The 16,787-nt window shown below is 51.9% G+C and overlaps 1 protein-coding gene across 2 annotated transcripts in view; it reads left to right on the forward strand.

Moving 5' to 3' along the window:
- The window catches only part of RTN4R (reticulon 4 receptor), an 80,520-nt gene that overhangs the window by 32,407 nt on the left and 31,326 nt on the right, over nt 1-16,787 (forward strand). The window contains exon 1 of one of the 2 annotated variants that reach the window (XM_054844845.1): nt 5,043-5,436. The exons of the other annotated variant lie outside the window; for it this stretch is intronic. Coding sequence (XP_054700820.1) covers nt 5,226-5,436 — 211 coding nt within the window. The 5' untranslated portion in view covers nt 5,043-5,225. Of the gene's footprint in view, nt 1-5,042; nt 5,437-16,787 lie in introns of those variants that run through there. 2 annotated transcript variants of the gene reach the window in all.

Below are 16,787 nucleotides of genomic sequence, written 5' to 3' on the forward strand. Positions count from 1 at the left end.
TGCCTGGGTGACCTTCCTGCAGATACCCTGTCCCATGCACAGCCTTTCTCCATGCTCATGGCCCCCCATCATGGGCATGTTTCACCTTCCTGTCCCTCCCTGCATCTATCCTTGGAGCTGGTACTGCTGTTGCTGGGCTCTCTCTGCCCCTTGCCCCAGCACCGGGGACCTGCCCCAAGGTGTCCCTTCAGCCGGCATCATTTCTTGGTGCTCCTACCTGTGAAAATGGCTTCAGTCTCCCTTGGTTTGTCTGACCGAAGCAGAAAGCTGAAAGGGCAGGTTAGCTCCTGTTTTGCTCCCCACAGCTCTTCTAAGCAGCCAGCGAGCCCGTAGGAGGGTAAGGATAGAGCCACGGGGTCTGATCTCTGCTGCGGAAGCCCTTTCCTCCTCTCTGTCCCCTGGTGCAGTGTCCCTCTGTCCCCACCCAGAGCTGCCCCAGGTGATGCCCTGCTGTGGAGGTGCCCTAGGCAGGAGAGAGCTGCGCTGCTGGTGGGTGGAATCGCTCTGGCTCTGTTGGCTTTACCTAGCGGGAACGCAGGGTCCTGGGTGTCAGCCTCATCTAGCACACACCAGGTATTCCTAGCTGGAAGTTTATCTGGGAGCTGGGGATCACGGCAGCTGCTGACTGCAGCAGCATCATCCCAGCAGGAGCTGCCCCGAGCAGCACAGGGGTGGGAAAGGCTCCTCTGGGCTCAGTGCCTGGCAGTGCTGGGGCTGCGAGACGTGTGTGGACTGAGCGGGGCTGGAGCAGAGCGTATTCCCTGCAGAGGGACTGGCAGAATAACTCCCTTTCTGACTCATTCCTGAGGCTGCAGGCAGGGCCCAAGCAGCTGATGGGCACTGAGGCACCGGAAGGAGCGGGGAAAGGGACGGGTGAGAGCGTGGGTGGGTGTAAGCAGGGTCCCAGACGCTGGGTGCTGCATCCATCAGCACCACCAACCCCACGCAGGGTAGAGAGCATGAGCCTTCATCACATGTCCCAAAAAGCATAAATGGCTGGAGCATCTCAGCTCCCTGAGCCTCTGCTCCCACTGTGCAGACTCCTGAAATCAAGAGGAATCTCATGGGTTGTACTCATAGACGCAGCAGGGCAGGCTGAGCCCTTTGCAATTCAGGTGACCCCACCAACTGGAGCTGCACTTTCAGAGCTGCTTTGCTGAGGGTGTAGGAGGACGGTGGTTGCAATGCTGCTATTCCTGGGGCCCAGGCTCCCGTGTCCTTCCTCCTCCTCTGCAGTCCCTGTGTGGAAATGGCTGTTGCCCACTCTAGAAGCTGTCATTGCTGCTAGAAGATGTTCTGCTTCTTTAGCAGTTCAAGAGCTTCAGCAGTTATAAAAACTCGTCTTTAAAAATTCATGCTGTTCTGTATCATGTTAAATATTTATTCTTAAGGAACAATGCGTTCCCCCTCCCCCATTCTGCTATGATACCTATTTTGCATATGAGCTGATTAATAATTAAGCATCTACATTTTATTTTGACTAACAGAAGATGTGCTCTAGCCAATTGGATGCCTGTTGTGTTCTGCTGAGCTGTGAATTCTCCTTCCCTCTCCAGACCGAGGGATCCTCTCTGGTCGTGTCTTGGAGCTCTCCCACCCTGGGAATCCAAGCTGGCCATGGCCAGTGCTGGACCACCTTCACATCTGTAATGCTGCAGGGCCCATGCTCCCCTGGCCACGGAGAAGACTGTAGGATCACCCCTTGCCTTTACATCCAGCAGGAAGCCAGGGTGGTTTCTTCAGCCCCAGCTGTGTTTTGTCCCTGCCTTGTAACTTTGCTGTCTTCAGGTGAAGACGATGTACTTTTTCTGATGGAGAGGTCTCCCCTAGGCTGGGGCAGGAAAAAGTTGGTGCTGATCTGGCTGGGCAGCTAGGATGGCCCATGACAGCAGTGAATGTCTGAGTGCCAGCCTTCACTCCTGCTGAAGCAGAAAATGGGGGAAGAAATTGGGTGTCCTGGGCCAAAGTCAACTGTGTCCCAGCTGGTTCGGAGCACAGAGCTGCTGCTGAGCTGCTGAGTGGCTCCGTGACAAACCTTGGATGGTGGCGTGAGGTCTCGGAGGACAGTGTGGAAGGGGACACCTATGTCCTTGAACTGGACAAGCAACTGGACCTCAGCAAACCTGTGCAGGTGCTGAGTAGGCATCTCCAGACAGGTGTGGGGCCCTTTCCCAGTAAATCCAGCTCCAGTAGACAAGGGAGGACTGGAGAAAAAGACCTCTCGGCAACTTGGGACCCAGCCCTGCTTCAGGGCAGTTGCTGCTGTCACTGCTAAGCTCAGAAACAAGGGCTGAGGAAAGAGCTGACACAAGGGCAAACCGTACCCTGGGATTATAGGGAATAAATCCTGCTAAGAAAACTGGATTACTATTCAGGAGAGATGCTGAAAAAAACAGCATTTATATTCTGCAGGAGATTTCAGTGTTAGCCCCCTCTTCTCCCCGCCCCAGATTTCCCAAGGAAGAACAAAAATAACTCTAAGTTTTCCCATGGAAATACAATCCCGGCTGCTTTGCAAACATGGGAGTGTCTTGTTTTCTGTAATTCCCAAGCAAAGTAATGTATATTCCTTTGCACCAATAAAAATGAAGTTACAGGATCCATTTTGGAGTAGATGTTTGAGTGTTCAGGAAACAAGGAAATTAAAGCAAATTGTGTTGAGGTGTTTGTTTGGGGACCTCTGTCAAAACAGATGTGATTCCTCATTGTGGTCCCTTTCAGGAGTGCTGCATTTTCTAAACGCTCTGTCAAAAGCATCTCAGCTGGCTCTACCCCTTAGACTGAAATTATGAAATGAAGACACTGTGCAAGACTTGAGATTTACTAAAGCATTTGCTATGGATTCACATGAAATCTTTGTCTCAGACTGAGTTTTAACAGCCTGGGTTGTAAGCGCTGTCATAAAGAGCAAAGATTGCCCGGGGGGTTGTAAACAGAGGGCGATGATGGGTAATGGCAGAGCACAGAGTGGGGTGCTGAGGCTGGGCGTGGGGTGCAGGGGACACACACAGCAATTGGCGTTTCTTATTTAACAGCTTCATTAGCGAGCTGGAGGCAGGCACACGCAGCATGGCAATGGAAGGCGCAGATGGTGCTAAACTGGGAGGTGTTGCAAACAACAGTTCAGCGTGCGATGCAGAGCGCCTGGAAAATCAGGCACAATAGGGTGACACTCAGCTCACAAGCAAATGGTCCAGGACAAAGATGGCCAAGGGCAAAACTGGCAATGAAACAGTGATGGAGGCCAAGGCAAGAGTGTGCTCTGGAGGTTAGGTGGCAGGTTTCATTCGCCACATGGCACACGTGCTGTAAAACCCTCCTTCCCTTCTCAAGCAGGGGGAAGCTGTGTGCATCTGGCTGCACTGAGTTCGGGGCACTGTGAACCGCAAAATCCCGAAAGCCTGGGAGCAGAGAGGGCAGCAAGAGTGAGCAGGCGCTGGGGAGAAGTAGCTGTGTGCTGTTTGCATCGCTGGGGCTTGCTGTGTGCCCCTGCATGAGTACGCGTGTTACAATCTGATTTTAGGAGGGGAAGGGACCATGAACATAGAAGTTCTGCCCTGAAAGGGCCAGTTTTGGCGGCGTCAGGCACTGGCTGTAGAACATACAGGGCTGTAGAATCATCTTGAGGATCCAGAGCTGGGACATGTAATGAAAGAATTGCAAGTATTAAGTACAGCCATGCTGCAGGGACTGGCTGCCACATCCCTCACATCGGTCAATCGAGGCTTTTTCCTGTGGGGCTTGGTTGAAAGAGAGATGGTGCACGGGGCCACCAGTGAAGTACCCCAGACATGCTGTGGGAGAACGGGGAACGCTTGCAAAGGTGGGTCCAGAGCCTTGCCTTCTTCTGTGCATCAGCAAGAGCTCTCTAAGAGGGCAAGATCTCCTGTTTCCCACTGGTAGGGCTCGGCAACAGGGACATGAGAGATGCACCGTGGGCTGGTACAGGTCTCTGGTCCTGCTACACCTGCAAGACTGGGTGTGGGAATGCAGCTTGTAGGTACCAGTAGATGGAGGAGCTGCCATTTCCCTCCACCATTTGTGGTTGTGGTTAATCACTGTGACTCATCTCATTTCAGATTTGAATTCTCTGGCTGTCACCTTAAGCCACTGGACCTTGCTTTGCCATCCTCTGCTAGATTGAAGAGCCTTGGAGTACCTTGTAGTTTTCTTCCCTGAAAGTGCTTAGGCACTGTTATGGGGTCACCTCCTTTAGCTTCTCTTCAGAGGAGAGGCAGATCGCGTGTCTTCAACCTCACACCATTTTTCCTGGCTGTTGGTCTTGTTTCAGGCTCTTTGTGACTGCTCCCCCTCTTCAGTGGGGGGTTTTTCCCCCTGGCTGTAACCCGGCTTGTGCCTCTCTCCGAACTCGCTTGGGACGGTTTGGCGCTGCAGCAATACTGTAATGCTGCCTGCCTGGTGCTGCAGCACGGGCCGGTTCCCTCCTGGACTTGCAGAAGGCCACTGATGTGTGATCATGTTTACTGCTGGCATTCAATCCCAGCACTTGCGACTTGAGCTGTGACACTGGCTGGATGCTGCATTTTTGATGAGCAGTTATTGTTTTCGGACGTGCCCTGGGAGATTCGCAGACCTGGGGAGCAGGAAGAGTTGGATCTGGTGCATTTGAACACGGACAATGAAGTTTCGTTTTACTTTATTCCTCTCTGTGTGAAGCTGGGTGGCCCTGGGCCAGCAGCTCTCCCCTCCTCTCCTCTGCTTGGACAGCAGCAGCCTCTCTCCCTCCTTCCTCTGCATTTACCCATGGCTTGGTGCACGCAATGGAGGAGCTTTCGACCTCGTTTCCTCCCAGCCTGGACGGAGGCGATGCCTGCAGCCTCCGCTCTCTCACTGGAGATTTCAAGGTGTAGCTAATGCCTGGGCCCAGGCGTTAAATGGAGATGGTTAAAATGGTCAAAATAGAGGTGAACTGGCTTTACTCCTACTCGTCCTTTCCCTCCAAAGGGAGGGAAATGTCATTCTCCAGGAGGGGTCAGAAATCCAGGCTCAGCTGGAGAAAGAAGACATGCCAGGGCCCTAGACCTCCTGAGAGAGCTGGAGACCATGGCCCAACCAGGGAACGACTTTACAGCCCAAGCCAGTAAGGCAGCAACCCTGCACGCTGGCGCTGTGCATCCCTGACAGTCCTGCATCGGGTCTCAGCACCCCAGCTCATTTCTCCTGCTGGCAGAGAAAAGGCAGCTGAGGCCAGGATAACGAGGATAATGGGGATAACGAGAATAACGAACATGCCAGTGCCAAGGCTCAGCAGCACCAAGACTTGGACCAGAATTGACCTGGGACCTGTCTCCAACTTGCAGGGACCAGGGATGGCCCTGGTGCCCGCTCAGCCACCGGCTGCTCCCTCCCAAGTCATCACTCCTGTTTTGCTCTCAGAGCCCGTTACTCCGCCGTGTGGATTGCAGGATCAGATCGGTGGGTTAGCCGGCCCCCCTGTTTTGTGTCATCACTGGGAGCTGTGGTAGGTCCAGGAGAAATTCCCAGTAGCTTGCTGGACATGGTCATCCTGGGATGCTGAGCTGGAACAATCGGAGTCCTGCAGTGGCCTGTCTTCAGGGCAGTGACAGTTTTAATTGCCAGTTTTAAGTAGAAGGTGCCTAAATTGCAGGGACATTGGAGGTGTGTGCACAACAGGCACACGTGGCGTGTAGCAAAGGCAGATGTACACGTGCACAGAAATTTCTCCCTCTTCTTTCCCTGCCCTGCAAATCTGTCTAGTGGGAATCCCACAAGTTCTGCTGACTCCTCCTCCTTTGTTCACACTGGGCTCCCTGAGTTTTGCAGAAATGCTCCCTTTCACTACAAAAACACCAGCAAAGTGAAAAATCAGCATTTTCATAGCATTCAGGGTGGGGAGGGGGAACATCTGAGCAGGGCTGGGAGTGGACCAGGAGCCTTGCTAATAGAGGTCAGCACCTCTTCTTTGGCTCGGGACCCTTCCTGAGATCGCAGACACTGCCCGTGGCAAACATCCATGGGTGGATGGCTTTCCCTTGGGCTCCCGGGACAGGCAGGACCCCTGGCAGTGACCTGACCCTTCCTCCGCTGCCGTTGTCCTCGCTGGCCCCCGGCAGACAGGCCGGGCTGTGGAGGGTGAGCAGAGGCTCGAAGGTGCAGAAGTGATGGCTTTGCAGGTGTCTGAATGGAGACAAAAGTCAGGCGGTTGGGCAACAGTGTTTGATTTTAGACAGAATGGGCTCAGATCTTAAGGAACCTCCATCCTGGGAGGGACAACACCCACACAGCCGTGGTCCACCCGCAGGTCCCACTGTCCTCCTGTGCTGAGCTTCTTGATGTCTGTCTCCTTCCCAAAGCATACGGTGACTCTGAGCTTCACTTGCCCTGTTGTCCATGTCTCTTCATGATGGTCTCATGTTGTCCTCATTGTCCCCATCGACAAGGAGAGCAGCAGTGGGTAGAGGCACCCACAATGTCATGGCTGGTGCAGAAAGCAGGAATAAGCCTGAGCTCAGGTCCATATTGCCCTTAGCCAGGAGCTTGTTCCTACTCCAGATGACAGACAGGCAATTACACTTGGGTCTGCACAATACCTCCAAGCAAGCACTGCTTGTTCTCCTCCTTTTCCATGCTAGGCCACACTTTCTGCAGGAGTTCCCCCCTCCACAGAGTCTGCAACACCCATTTCAGGCATTTCCATGGTCTTCAGGAGAAGCCGGACCAGGGCTATCCTAGCAGCAAAGCTCTGCTAGACAATGTGTAGGAAAGCTAATAAATCCTTGCTCTCCTATTCTCTGCGCCAAGCTTGTCACCTGGGAAAGTCCCCTCTTTAAATAGCAGGCTGAGTGTTTTAAGGTTGCAGAGTGGTTTTGTAAAGAAATGCGTCAAGGACTCTTAGTGCTTGACCTTTCCCATCTTGCCGCAATTTCTGAGCGTGAGGCTCAGGCTGTGAAGTGGCTGCAAACGCTGCCGACCCCACACAGCCTGTTGTCCTCAGCAGAGACTAGAGCTGCAGCTGCCTCCCGAGGGACCTGTCCTGCCATCCACGGCTGGTGCTTGTCATGGGGCTCCCGGAGACCTGGGCCAGCCTTTGCATGGATGGTGTTAGACCACAGCCTCCACACATGGTTCCTACCACAGGTGCCGTGCTTGTGCTGCTCCTGCTCTAGGAAGACACGGTGTGATGGTGCTAGCTGGGGCACGCTGCTGTTTTAAGTTTTGGGTCTGTAAGTTCCCCTGGCTGAAGTCAGCTGAGCCAAGTGGCACCAGAAATGCAGTGTGAGGCCGAGGAGGCAGAAGGCACCCTAGGTCTGCACAACAGGAGACCAAACTGGAGGAGAAGGTCACACCAGCACCATGCAGGAGATCAGACCTTTGTGGGGCAGGCTTCTTTGCCAGGACGTGAGAGGGGCAGTCGGCTGGCTCCTCTGCCTGCAGAAGGGCTTGCACAGAGCTGTGGGTCCCATGCTCACCCTGGCTACACCAGCTCCAGCTCGGATACCTATCTTTGAGCTGGCTGCCTGTTGGAGTGGCTCACGGCTGCTAACGCCCACGCAGGAGACAACACCGGAGTGAAGAGGGCTCTTCAGGCTGGTGGGCAGAGGTTAGATAAGGGCTGGTGTCAGGAGCTGGAGCTCAAGCACATGTTGTTTAACAGGAGCAGGAGCTAGCTGCTGTGCCAAGGGGCACGGTGGGTCTGCTGTCACTGGCAGGTTCAGTGGACAGATTTTGCATTTCCCTTTTGATCAGCTGTGAGCTTGAAGCAGAATTAAATCCAGGTGGTCTCATTGTCTCTGCAATGCAGGAGGTCAGAGAACACGGTTATCTCCTAGAGCTTTCCAGCCAGTGACTGTGGACCGGGCAGGGATGCTGCCTCAGGGGCAGCTTTATTCTCGCTGCAGCTCCCTGACCTGTCTGCTGCCGGGCCAGACCCCCATGGCACACACAGCTGCTGGAGGTCAGCACCCGGGTTTGTGGGCTCCATCCTTTGCCCTGCAGAGGATTGCATGCTAGGAGGAGGAAGATCCCCGGTGAAGGCACATACATTGCCCAGACACAGTTCCTGACCCTCTCGGAGGATCTGGTGGTCCGAATGAGCACAGAGCTGCTTCAAACCCAGCTTTGCAGAGGACTGCCGATGTGTGAAATGGCGATGGCTGAGCTGTGGCCAGGGGCCGTTATGTGCAGAGAAATCAGGGTAAGAACAAAGCAATTGGGGGGGGAAGGATGATGGTTTTAAAATTTAAATTAGTTTTATTTCTTTTCCTCTTGCGGGTCTGCATTTTCTCTTCATCTTATAGACTTGTGCTGCTAAAGTGGTTGTTTTGTGCTTGTTTCTTTAATTAGTTTCTTAGCAGTTTCCCAGCTTTTCCATAGAGAATTTTTCTTCTGAAGGAGTTTATTTCTTAAGGTTAGTCCTTAAAATACTTGTCCATACTGCGAAGCAGTGCCAAAGCCCAAGGAAGAACTTTGCTATAGGAAAGATGCAGACACATTTGCTGAGCAATAAACTCCGCTTTCTGATGCACTGAGGAGTTTCCCAGCGAGAGAGCCAAGGGGCTTTGATTTTGCCATATCCCATCATCAGAGTTCGAAGGTTGAATTTGTTGGGACTCTGGCTCCTCAAGCAGTTAAATGCTTTAGAAAATCCTTCCTAATTCCCTGTGGCTGGGAGCATGAGGTTAATTTTATACTGCTTCGTTTGGAAATGTCAGCTTGTGTGTACAAGAATTTTACAGCAACTTTGTTCGTGCACTGAAAACTGAGATCACTTTTTAATGTTAACAAGGAATCAATTTGTTTTGAATGTGTAAAGATTTTATGCCACTAAGAGAGAAGATTTTTTAATATATATATAATAAGCCCATGGTACTGTCCGTGTTTTGAATAATCCATATCTTTCTTATTGCCCTGCCTTAGAAAAGATGCTGCAGTAAAGGAAAAGCCTGAGAGAAGGGCAGCCAGGATGATCAGAGGTACAAAATAGGTCTCGGATGGGGAGGGACCCATGTAGAGGTTTTCATGCTTTTGGAGACCTTTTACACAAAGGTCTCCAAAGCAATGAGTGGGGCAGGGCAGATGAGCAGAGAGTAGTTAGTCGCTATTTTTAACACTGGTAGCACTCAGTAAAATGGTGAGGCTGGGGTCTCACAGCATATCCATCACTTCTGGAAATCTTTGCCCCAGGATGCTGTGGGAGTCAAAAGAGAGAGTTTAAAGAGAGGAAAGGCAAACTGGCTTTCTGGGATCCATTGGTGGCCATCAAGTGGATGGTTTGTGTGCGATCCCGATTTTGGAAGTCTCCAAACCGCTGACTCTTACCTCTGACAGTGTGTATCACATTCCTGCCCTGTTTCTCCTACTCTTACCAAAGTGGAGGCTGCTGGCTGTGTCAGAGACAGGATGAAAGCTCTGATGATCTTTGTTCTGGTTCAATATGCCAGTTCTTGTATAAAAAAAGAATTAAAAAAAAGGTTCACAGCAGCAGCTAAGACCCAGATTCAGAGCTGCTTCAGCATCGCAGAAACAGGGATTTAACTTTTAGAAGCTTGAGATTTCTTTCTATCTCTCATCGGTCTTTTTTTTTTTTTAACGGTTTTCTAAAATTACAATAAAGCATCCCACGAATGTTTTTTTTCTGGTTGGTTTACTCTGTGCGTGTGTGTGAAAAACCACAGTACATTGGTGCTAACTGCTTAGTTTTCAAAGACAGACAGACCATGCAGCTGCTTGGTAAAACGTGTATAAATCACACAGCGAACATAAGTAGCATAAAGCATTGCAGATGTTCTGAAACAGTATGAATTATTTTTAAACAAAAGCTCCCAAACAATAGTTGTATTGGCTTTCCTAGTTTGTTGTGCTCTGATGTATCAGATGGAAGCTTCGCTGAGTGTGATGGGAACCGTAACTCGCCTTCCTCGAGCTGTCTCCAAGCTGGAGGGGCCTGGCTATCTCCTCCCAAGGACATTTCTCTTTGTAGCCAGGACGTCCAATGTTACCGGGTCACAAATGCCCCTCGCAGGGTGGTGACAAGCGTCGGTCCCAGCTTTCCAGCCTCTCACTGTGTGTGCTGGGGCGGGAGTCGCTCTGGCTGGACCACCACGTGCCTTTAGCAAGATGCTGTCACCATGGAACTGCTGTCCTGCGTGTGCCAGCCTGGCCTGGAGATCACACCTACCTCTTCACAGGGTTAAAAGAGTAAAAGTAAGCTTGGCTGATTCCGTCAAAGTCAGAGTGATCCTCCTAGTGACAACCTTCATGAACCGATTACAAGAAGCTAACGGGACATAACACGTAGGTAAAGCCAACCTGCAAACCGAGCTCCACTCCCAGTTCTCCATCTGGATGGCTCCCTCTGGCCTCTGCTCCACCACAACCCCCCTCCCAGCATGTCCTCCTGGGCAAAATGAGAGTGGAGACACCAGGGACCTGTCTGGGCTGGCTGACTGCTCCGGTGTGCCCTTGGCAGGGGGAACCAGGGAGCTCAAATGCAGGATCCAAAGATGTCCTGGGGACTCTGGACTTGTTTCCATCCACATCACAGGCATCATCTCAAGGATCTTTTTATTCTACTACTGTTGGAGCTTCCTTATATTGGGGTCTTTCCCCTAGCCCTTGAGCACCTGCAGGCCCGCTAACGAAATGCTCTTAAGGTGATTTGAGAAGAAATCTCTTTGATGAACAAAAAGGGACCCTCAAGCACTGATTTTCAACCTGTTTACCTCTTCTTGCAAGAGGTAATTGAACTGCAGTCGTAAGAACATATTCTAACAGTTTGCAGATTACACACTATAGGAGGTCCTTGGTGTCCTCTCACAGTTTGAGCTGGGTTTTCCCTCTCCTTATCAGCACGTCTTGCAACAGCAACCTCTTCACTACTTCGCAAAGAACTTGCAATAAGAGTATTTCAGAAATCATTGTTTATTTAATATTTATGAGAACCCTGGAATTCAAATTAAATTGCAACAAACTAGCACACAGGTGGTTACAGTGTTATTACACAATTTCTAAATTACCCTTATTTTTCATGGTTTCGTAGTCCCCTTGCTGCAAAGCTCTGGTGTTGCCGTACAGCTCTGTACTTCAGCACTCACCCTGAATTTACTTCCACCTCCTCCAGCAGGAATGTGTTGTCCCCCTGACCTTGACTTGCCACAGTTTGAGCAGGAACCCCTCCCAGGCTTCTGACCCAGGTCAGCAAATAGCTTGACATCTCCAACATCTTGGAGTGCCCCAGGATGAAGTAAGTGGTCTGCAACAGCCAGTGAAATCTGTTATTTGGCTCCAAAGTGTCATGGGGTTTAGGCTATGTATACAGGTATCTGTATGAGTAATCACAGAATCCCCGACTGGTTTGGGTGGGAAGGGACCTCCCAGCCCATCTAGTTCCACCCCTGCCATGGGCAGGGACACCCTCCACTAGCCCAGCTTGCCCAAAGCCCCATCCAACCTGGCCTTGACCACTGCCAGGGAGCCAGGGGCAGCCACAGCTTCTCTGGGCAACCTGGGCCAGGGCCTCAGCACCCTCACAGGGAAGGATTTCTGCCTCACATCCCATCTCCATCTCCCCTCCTGCAGCTTCAGGCCATTCCCCTTGGCCTGTCACTCCCTGCCCTTGGCACCAGCCCCTCTCCAGCTTTCCTGGAGCCCCTGCAGGGACTGGAAGGGGCTCTAAGGTCTCTCTGGAACCTTCATCTCAGTGAGTTTTTGGTCTAGACATCACCTTCGTAACTCCCAGGCCCAGCAGTCTGTTATAGATGTTGTGCCTTCCTCTCACCTCCTTGATCTCTTGTAAGGAGCTACCACCTCCTACAAGACCTGCAGGGTTTTCTTTCTGTTCTCCTTCTTGTCCCCAAACACACCAGGCTGGGTGTGAGTACTTCCTTCAGGGTTCCTGAGGTGTCACTTTCCAATGCAGATCTCTGTAGCTGGTCCTGCAGCCCTACCCCTTCCCCAGGAGCCAGTGGTACCTTTACCACAAGCTGTCTGCCACCCCTTCGTTCATCTCAGCGTGGTCCAAATTCCAGCTAGCTGGCTGTGGTGGATTGCTGTCCAGGCAGGAGTCACATCTTGGCTATTTTTTTATTGCTTGAACATGCGTTTGTTGTATGAGGTGGTGTGGAGAGGGAGCAGCTGTGATGTACCACTGTCCCCGGTCCCGACCCATGGAGACAGCAAACTCTTCCCTGTGCTTCTGTGGATGATGGGTGCACGGTCCCTCCTGCGTCTGGAACGTGGGTCCCGACCAAGAGCTCTGAAGACCTCCCTCTGCCCTTGCTCAAGCCGGGATAACATTTTTGCACTCCCCCATGCTTGCGCTTAAATAATTTACAGCAGATTACCGACACATTTATACGTGCTATGTCACCTCCCAAACACTGCTTGCTTTCTGCCTTGCTGGAGCATTACAGAGCGTGCACGTCAGCGTGTAGGCTGCGGTTGCCACCCTGGGCTGCTGTCAGGGACTCGGGTTTATCCCTTCCCATTGCCCTTGAGCAAAACCCTTGGGATGCCCGAAGGCTCACCTGCCAGGCAGCTTCACATCCCACCTCCGAGTCCCTCCCTTGCAGCATTAGCACCAGGATGCAAGGATGTAGATCCCGGGGATGGTGGGGCAGCCGCAGGGGGATGGAGCTCCTTGGAAGAGCAGAAGCCCAGGGGATGCATTCCCCTCTCGGCTGGTGTACCTCGTCGTGGAGAAGGCAGTCTCCCTGCGTGCATGCTGCAAAAGCCGTCTTCCTGGCACCGAACCTTGTCCTTGGATGTGAATGGCTCAGCACAACGCATGGGCACCGCAGCACCCAGCTCGCTGTGTTGACACAGGCTCCTGGGAGAACAGCGTCAATACTAGGTGAATATTAATACTAACAGGAGGAGACAGAACCATTGTTTACCCTGCTTTTGTTAATCAGTTTGTTTCCATCCGTGATCCCAAAATGAAATTAAAAGACTCTGTTTACATTGCTGAATTATCATCTGCTCCAGCAGGTAAAGCACTTTGGCAGAGAATTAATGGAGCCGCGGACAGATTTGTGTCAAAAATATGTGCATATTTTCCCACCGAAGGATTTGTTTGAAATGAGCTGGAATCTCATGCCTTTGTGTTTAAATAAAACATCATCCACCAACCACCCACACATGCTGCTGGGATGCTGTGGCCCTGAAACAAGTTCACCTTTAAAACAGCTGAGTTGAAGGCTTTTCCCGTGCTAGATTCAAAGGTGATTTTCCAAGACCAAAGATGGCCTTGGAGGGTGGCTTAAGGATTCGGAATATGCTTGAAGGAAAAATCCAATCCTGATGCCAAAGAAAGATGGGAGGGTGTGCACAGGGCTTCAGTTTGTCCTCAAGATCTTGTGCTAAATTGTGCTGGGGAGGGGGGAGGATAGGTATTTCTGTCTCAACAGCAAGAGCCAAATTATCTTCTCTGGTGCCGCAGTGCAACCCAGCACAGAATGGGGCCCTTGCACCTGCCTCAGAAGGCTGAAAAATCCAATTCTGATCATTTTTGCTCCAGCAGCACTAAATTTATAACCCAGCACAAGGAAGACAAGATCTAAAAACCAATTTAGCAAAAAATAGCCTTTGCAACTAAAAATTAATGCTTCGAATGGCCTAAATGAAGCTTGAAAATAGCTTTTTTTCTGCTCCAACCGATGATTCACGTGCCTATTTGCAAACAATTCAAATGCAGTAAATTGAGAGGAAATATAAATCAGGTTCCTAAGTGAAGCTGCATAAATCCAATAAATGATTGATGAGAGAATCCTGTTTTAAGACGCTGCTGTCTGTCTCCAGTGCTGAGGCAGAAAATAATGGGGCCTTCGCCTCTTTAGGCTGTGCCGAATAAGGCGAGTTTGCACCAACCTCTGATCCTCACTCAAGGTCAGATGCAGCTTTCTCTCTCCAGCTGGCCAAGCTGCCCAAAAAGAGAATTGCAAAATAAGGCTGCGCTCACCCAAGGACCTGGCAGAGATCGTCACGGTCTCTTCCCCAGGGAGGAGGAGGGGAACGGACTCACCGGCTGTGCTGCCAGAGCCACAGCTTCCAGTGCAACCCTGCAAAGGCTTTGGTGGTCCCAAAGAAACGTGGCTACCAGCATGGACCTGCTCCTGCAATGCATCAGAAGCATGGCTCAAGCCAGCCGGGAGCTCTGCAGCTCTACCTGGTTTCAGGGCAAAGGAGCTGATGTGTCTGACAATAGGACGATACCGTGCTCTTACAGCAGGTCTGGGGCTGGACGTACCATGGTGAGAAGCTCATGGCCCCTTTGTGCTCTCTGCTGCTCTCTGCACGTGGGGACATGTGTCTCAGCTCTGATCTTGGAGCACAACTGCAACAGCAAGGACAGCTGGAAGAGTGGCTGGAGGTGACTTGTTCCCAGAGCTGATGACTGTGGCAGATGAATGGGAGTGCAGAGACCTGAAAACATACCCAAATATCCACCCAAGAATTACCCAAATACAACCAAGGCTACTGCATGCTGCAAGCTCTCCTGGGACTGCCGGTGCAGTGCAATATCCAAACCTTTGCTTGGCGGTGCAGGGGATAACCCACTGCACATGGGAGCTGTTCGCCAGGAAGGGGATTGTGGCCAGAACACGTTTCTCATAGGTAGTTCTTGGTCTTCATTCCTTGTTGCCCACATGAGCAGCAGCTCCAGTGACTGCGCCCGGGGTGCAGGGAGGTGTGTGCTCTTGCCCGGGTCTGTTCCTGACACGGAGCCACCCATGCAATGCGCAGGGCAGACAGCTGGCAGACCTCACGCGTGCAAGACACCAGCTTCTGACCTGGTGACTGGTGTGAGCTCCCAGCCTGCAGTGAGTGATGAGTCTTTTACCACACCAGCACCTCACTTGGCCAACCCCTGAGGGAGACTGCCTGAGAAACAGGGGGGATCTGGGTGCCCTGTCGTTCAGCTGCCAGCATCCTGCCTCCAGCACAGAGCTGGTGCCAGAATATCCCGAGTCCTCTGAGGGGCCAGTCGCTCATCCTGCTTGGATTAACATCTCTGCAGGCATTTGCAGACCGGGATGTGTCACATGCTACTGGTGCAGCCCTGAGGGCTGGCAGTCACGAGCAGCTTTTTCCTTCCACAGAGTGATGGGTGCGTTGGGAAAGGGACAAACCTGGTATGAGTTGTTCTGCAGCCCTAGAGTGGAGTATGGTACTTCTGGGGTACCACCTTTCCCATCTCTTCTGGGGATGGAGAACCTGAGAAGCAGCGGGCTCCTGGGGACCACGTGGTGCTGGGCTGTGCCCCACTGTTCCTGCTTTGAGCTGTGTCAGCTTGGGTTGTAGCACAGCAGATCATCCCTGAATAGACCTTGCATTTCACCTCAACCATTGTCTTCATCCTGCCCCACCACCACGCTGCCAAAAATGCAAGAGAAAAGGATGGTTTTGCAGTAGGACAGCCAGCAACATGATGCTGTGGCTGCCACAGTGCTGGGAAGAACCTGAGCAAAAACCAGAGCCACGTGGCTCCCTGCTTTGTCTTGGGACTGGGAGGTTCAACCACTTCTTTCTGCCCCTGACAGGTCAAGACAGCTGCCACCAGCTCCTGCTTCCAGGCAGCCTGGCATAAATCAGCATCAGTGGAACGAGGTGGCTTGTCTCCGCTCCAGGTTGTCCCTGTTTGGATTTGGCTCTGACACAGTTTTCATGAAAAATTTATTTTGTGAGAAAATAGATTTTCAATCAAACCAGGCATTTTTGCATAAAATATTGTTTGCGTTGACATTTTCCCATTTTTTTTCAATGATACAGTTCCCTTCCTTTCTTCTCCCACCCTCTTCCAAAGAGACAAGCACAAAAATAATTCAGAAGCAGTGTTAATTTTTCAGTGAAAGTGTCTGGGTTTGGGTAACACAGGACTGCATATTTTTAGAGCAAATCAAATATTTTTCATCAAAATAGAAGAAAAGTCAGTTTTCAGAAATGAAACCAACAACGTTTAATGCAGTGGGAAAATTATAACTATCTATCTGGTGAGTGGTTTGCAGAGGGAAGTTGGAGTCTGTAACTGTCCAGCCTGCAGCAGAGGAGGAGGATGCTGAGTCCCACCCAGCCCCTCATCAGCCCTGACCATCCAGAGCCACGGGGGGAGTGAGGACAACAGCATCCGTGGCCTCGGGTCCCTCCTCTCGATGGCCAAAAGCCCAAGATGACCTTCTCCCTGATGGGATTCACTGCGACCGTCCTGTTCTCAGCAGCCCGCGCCCAGTCCTGCTTTCCATCCTAACGAGGCCGGATCAGGCACCAAATTATCGACTCTGGTGACAAACAGCGTGTCGTGCACGGGAACGAGGAGGCAGTGTCTGGGGTCCCGGGGGATGCCTGCTCTGTAATGGAGCTGATTTCCACGCACCCCACGTGGGCTAGCTGCTGCTGAGGAGCTTGCCAGCCCCCGGTGCCCTAGATTCGGCTTCCTTCTGCCCTATTTCCGCCTGGCCTGTGGCCAGGCCGAGGAAGGCTCGGCTTTCCGAAAGCTCCGTGTGACAAAAGTCTCTTACAAAGGCAAAGGCTTTGATTCGTCAAGCCATGATGGATAGCCCCTGCGTCTGCCCGGGCATGAGTGAGCATCCCTCAGCAGGCGACCGCGGGTCTTCTGCCCTTTGGGTGTTCTGATGCAGGGCTTGTGGCCAGCACAGGGAAGCCTGGGGCCAGCGCCTGGGCTGCGGCCACAAGACAGCAACAGAGGACCAAGCACCATTTTCCGAGACATGCAGAAGAAAGTGTCCCACATTCCCACCCATGTGTTTAGGGATGGCAGAGACCGCATCTCCCCGCAAAACCCTTCGCCT

Source organism: Grus americana, chromosome 16, assembly GCF_028858705.1.
Source record: "Grus americana isolate bGruAme1 chromosome 16, bGruAme1.mat, whole genome shotgun sequence".
NCBI classification, from domain to species: Eukaryota; Metazoa; Chordata; class Aves; order Gruiformes; family Gruidae; genus Grus; species Grus americana.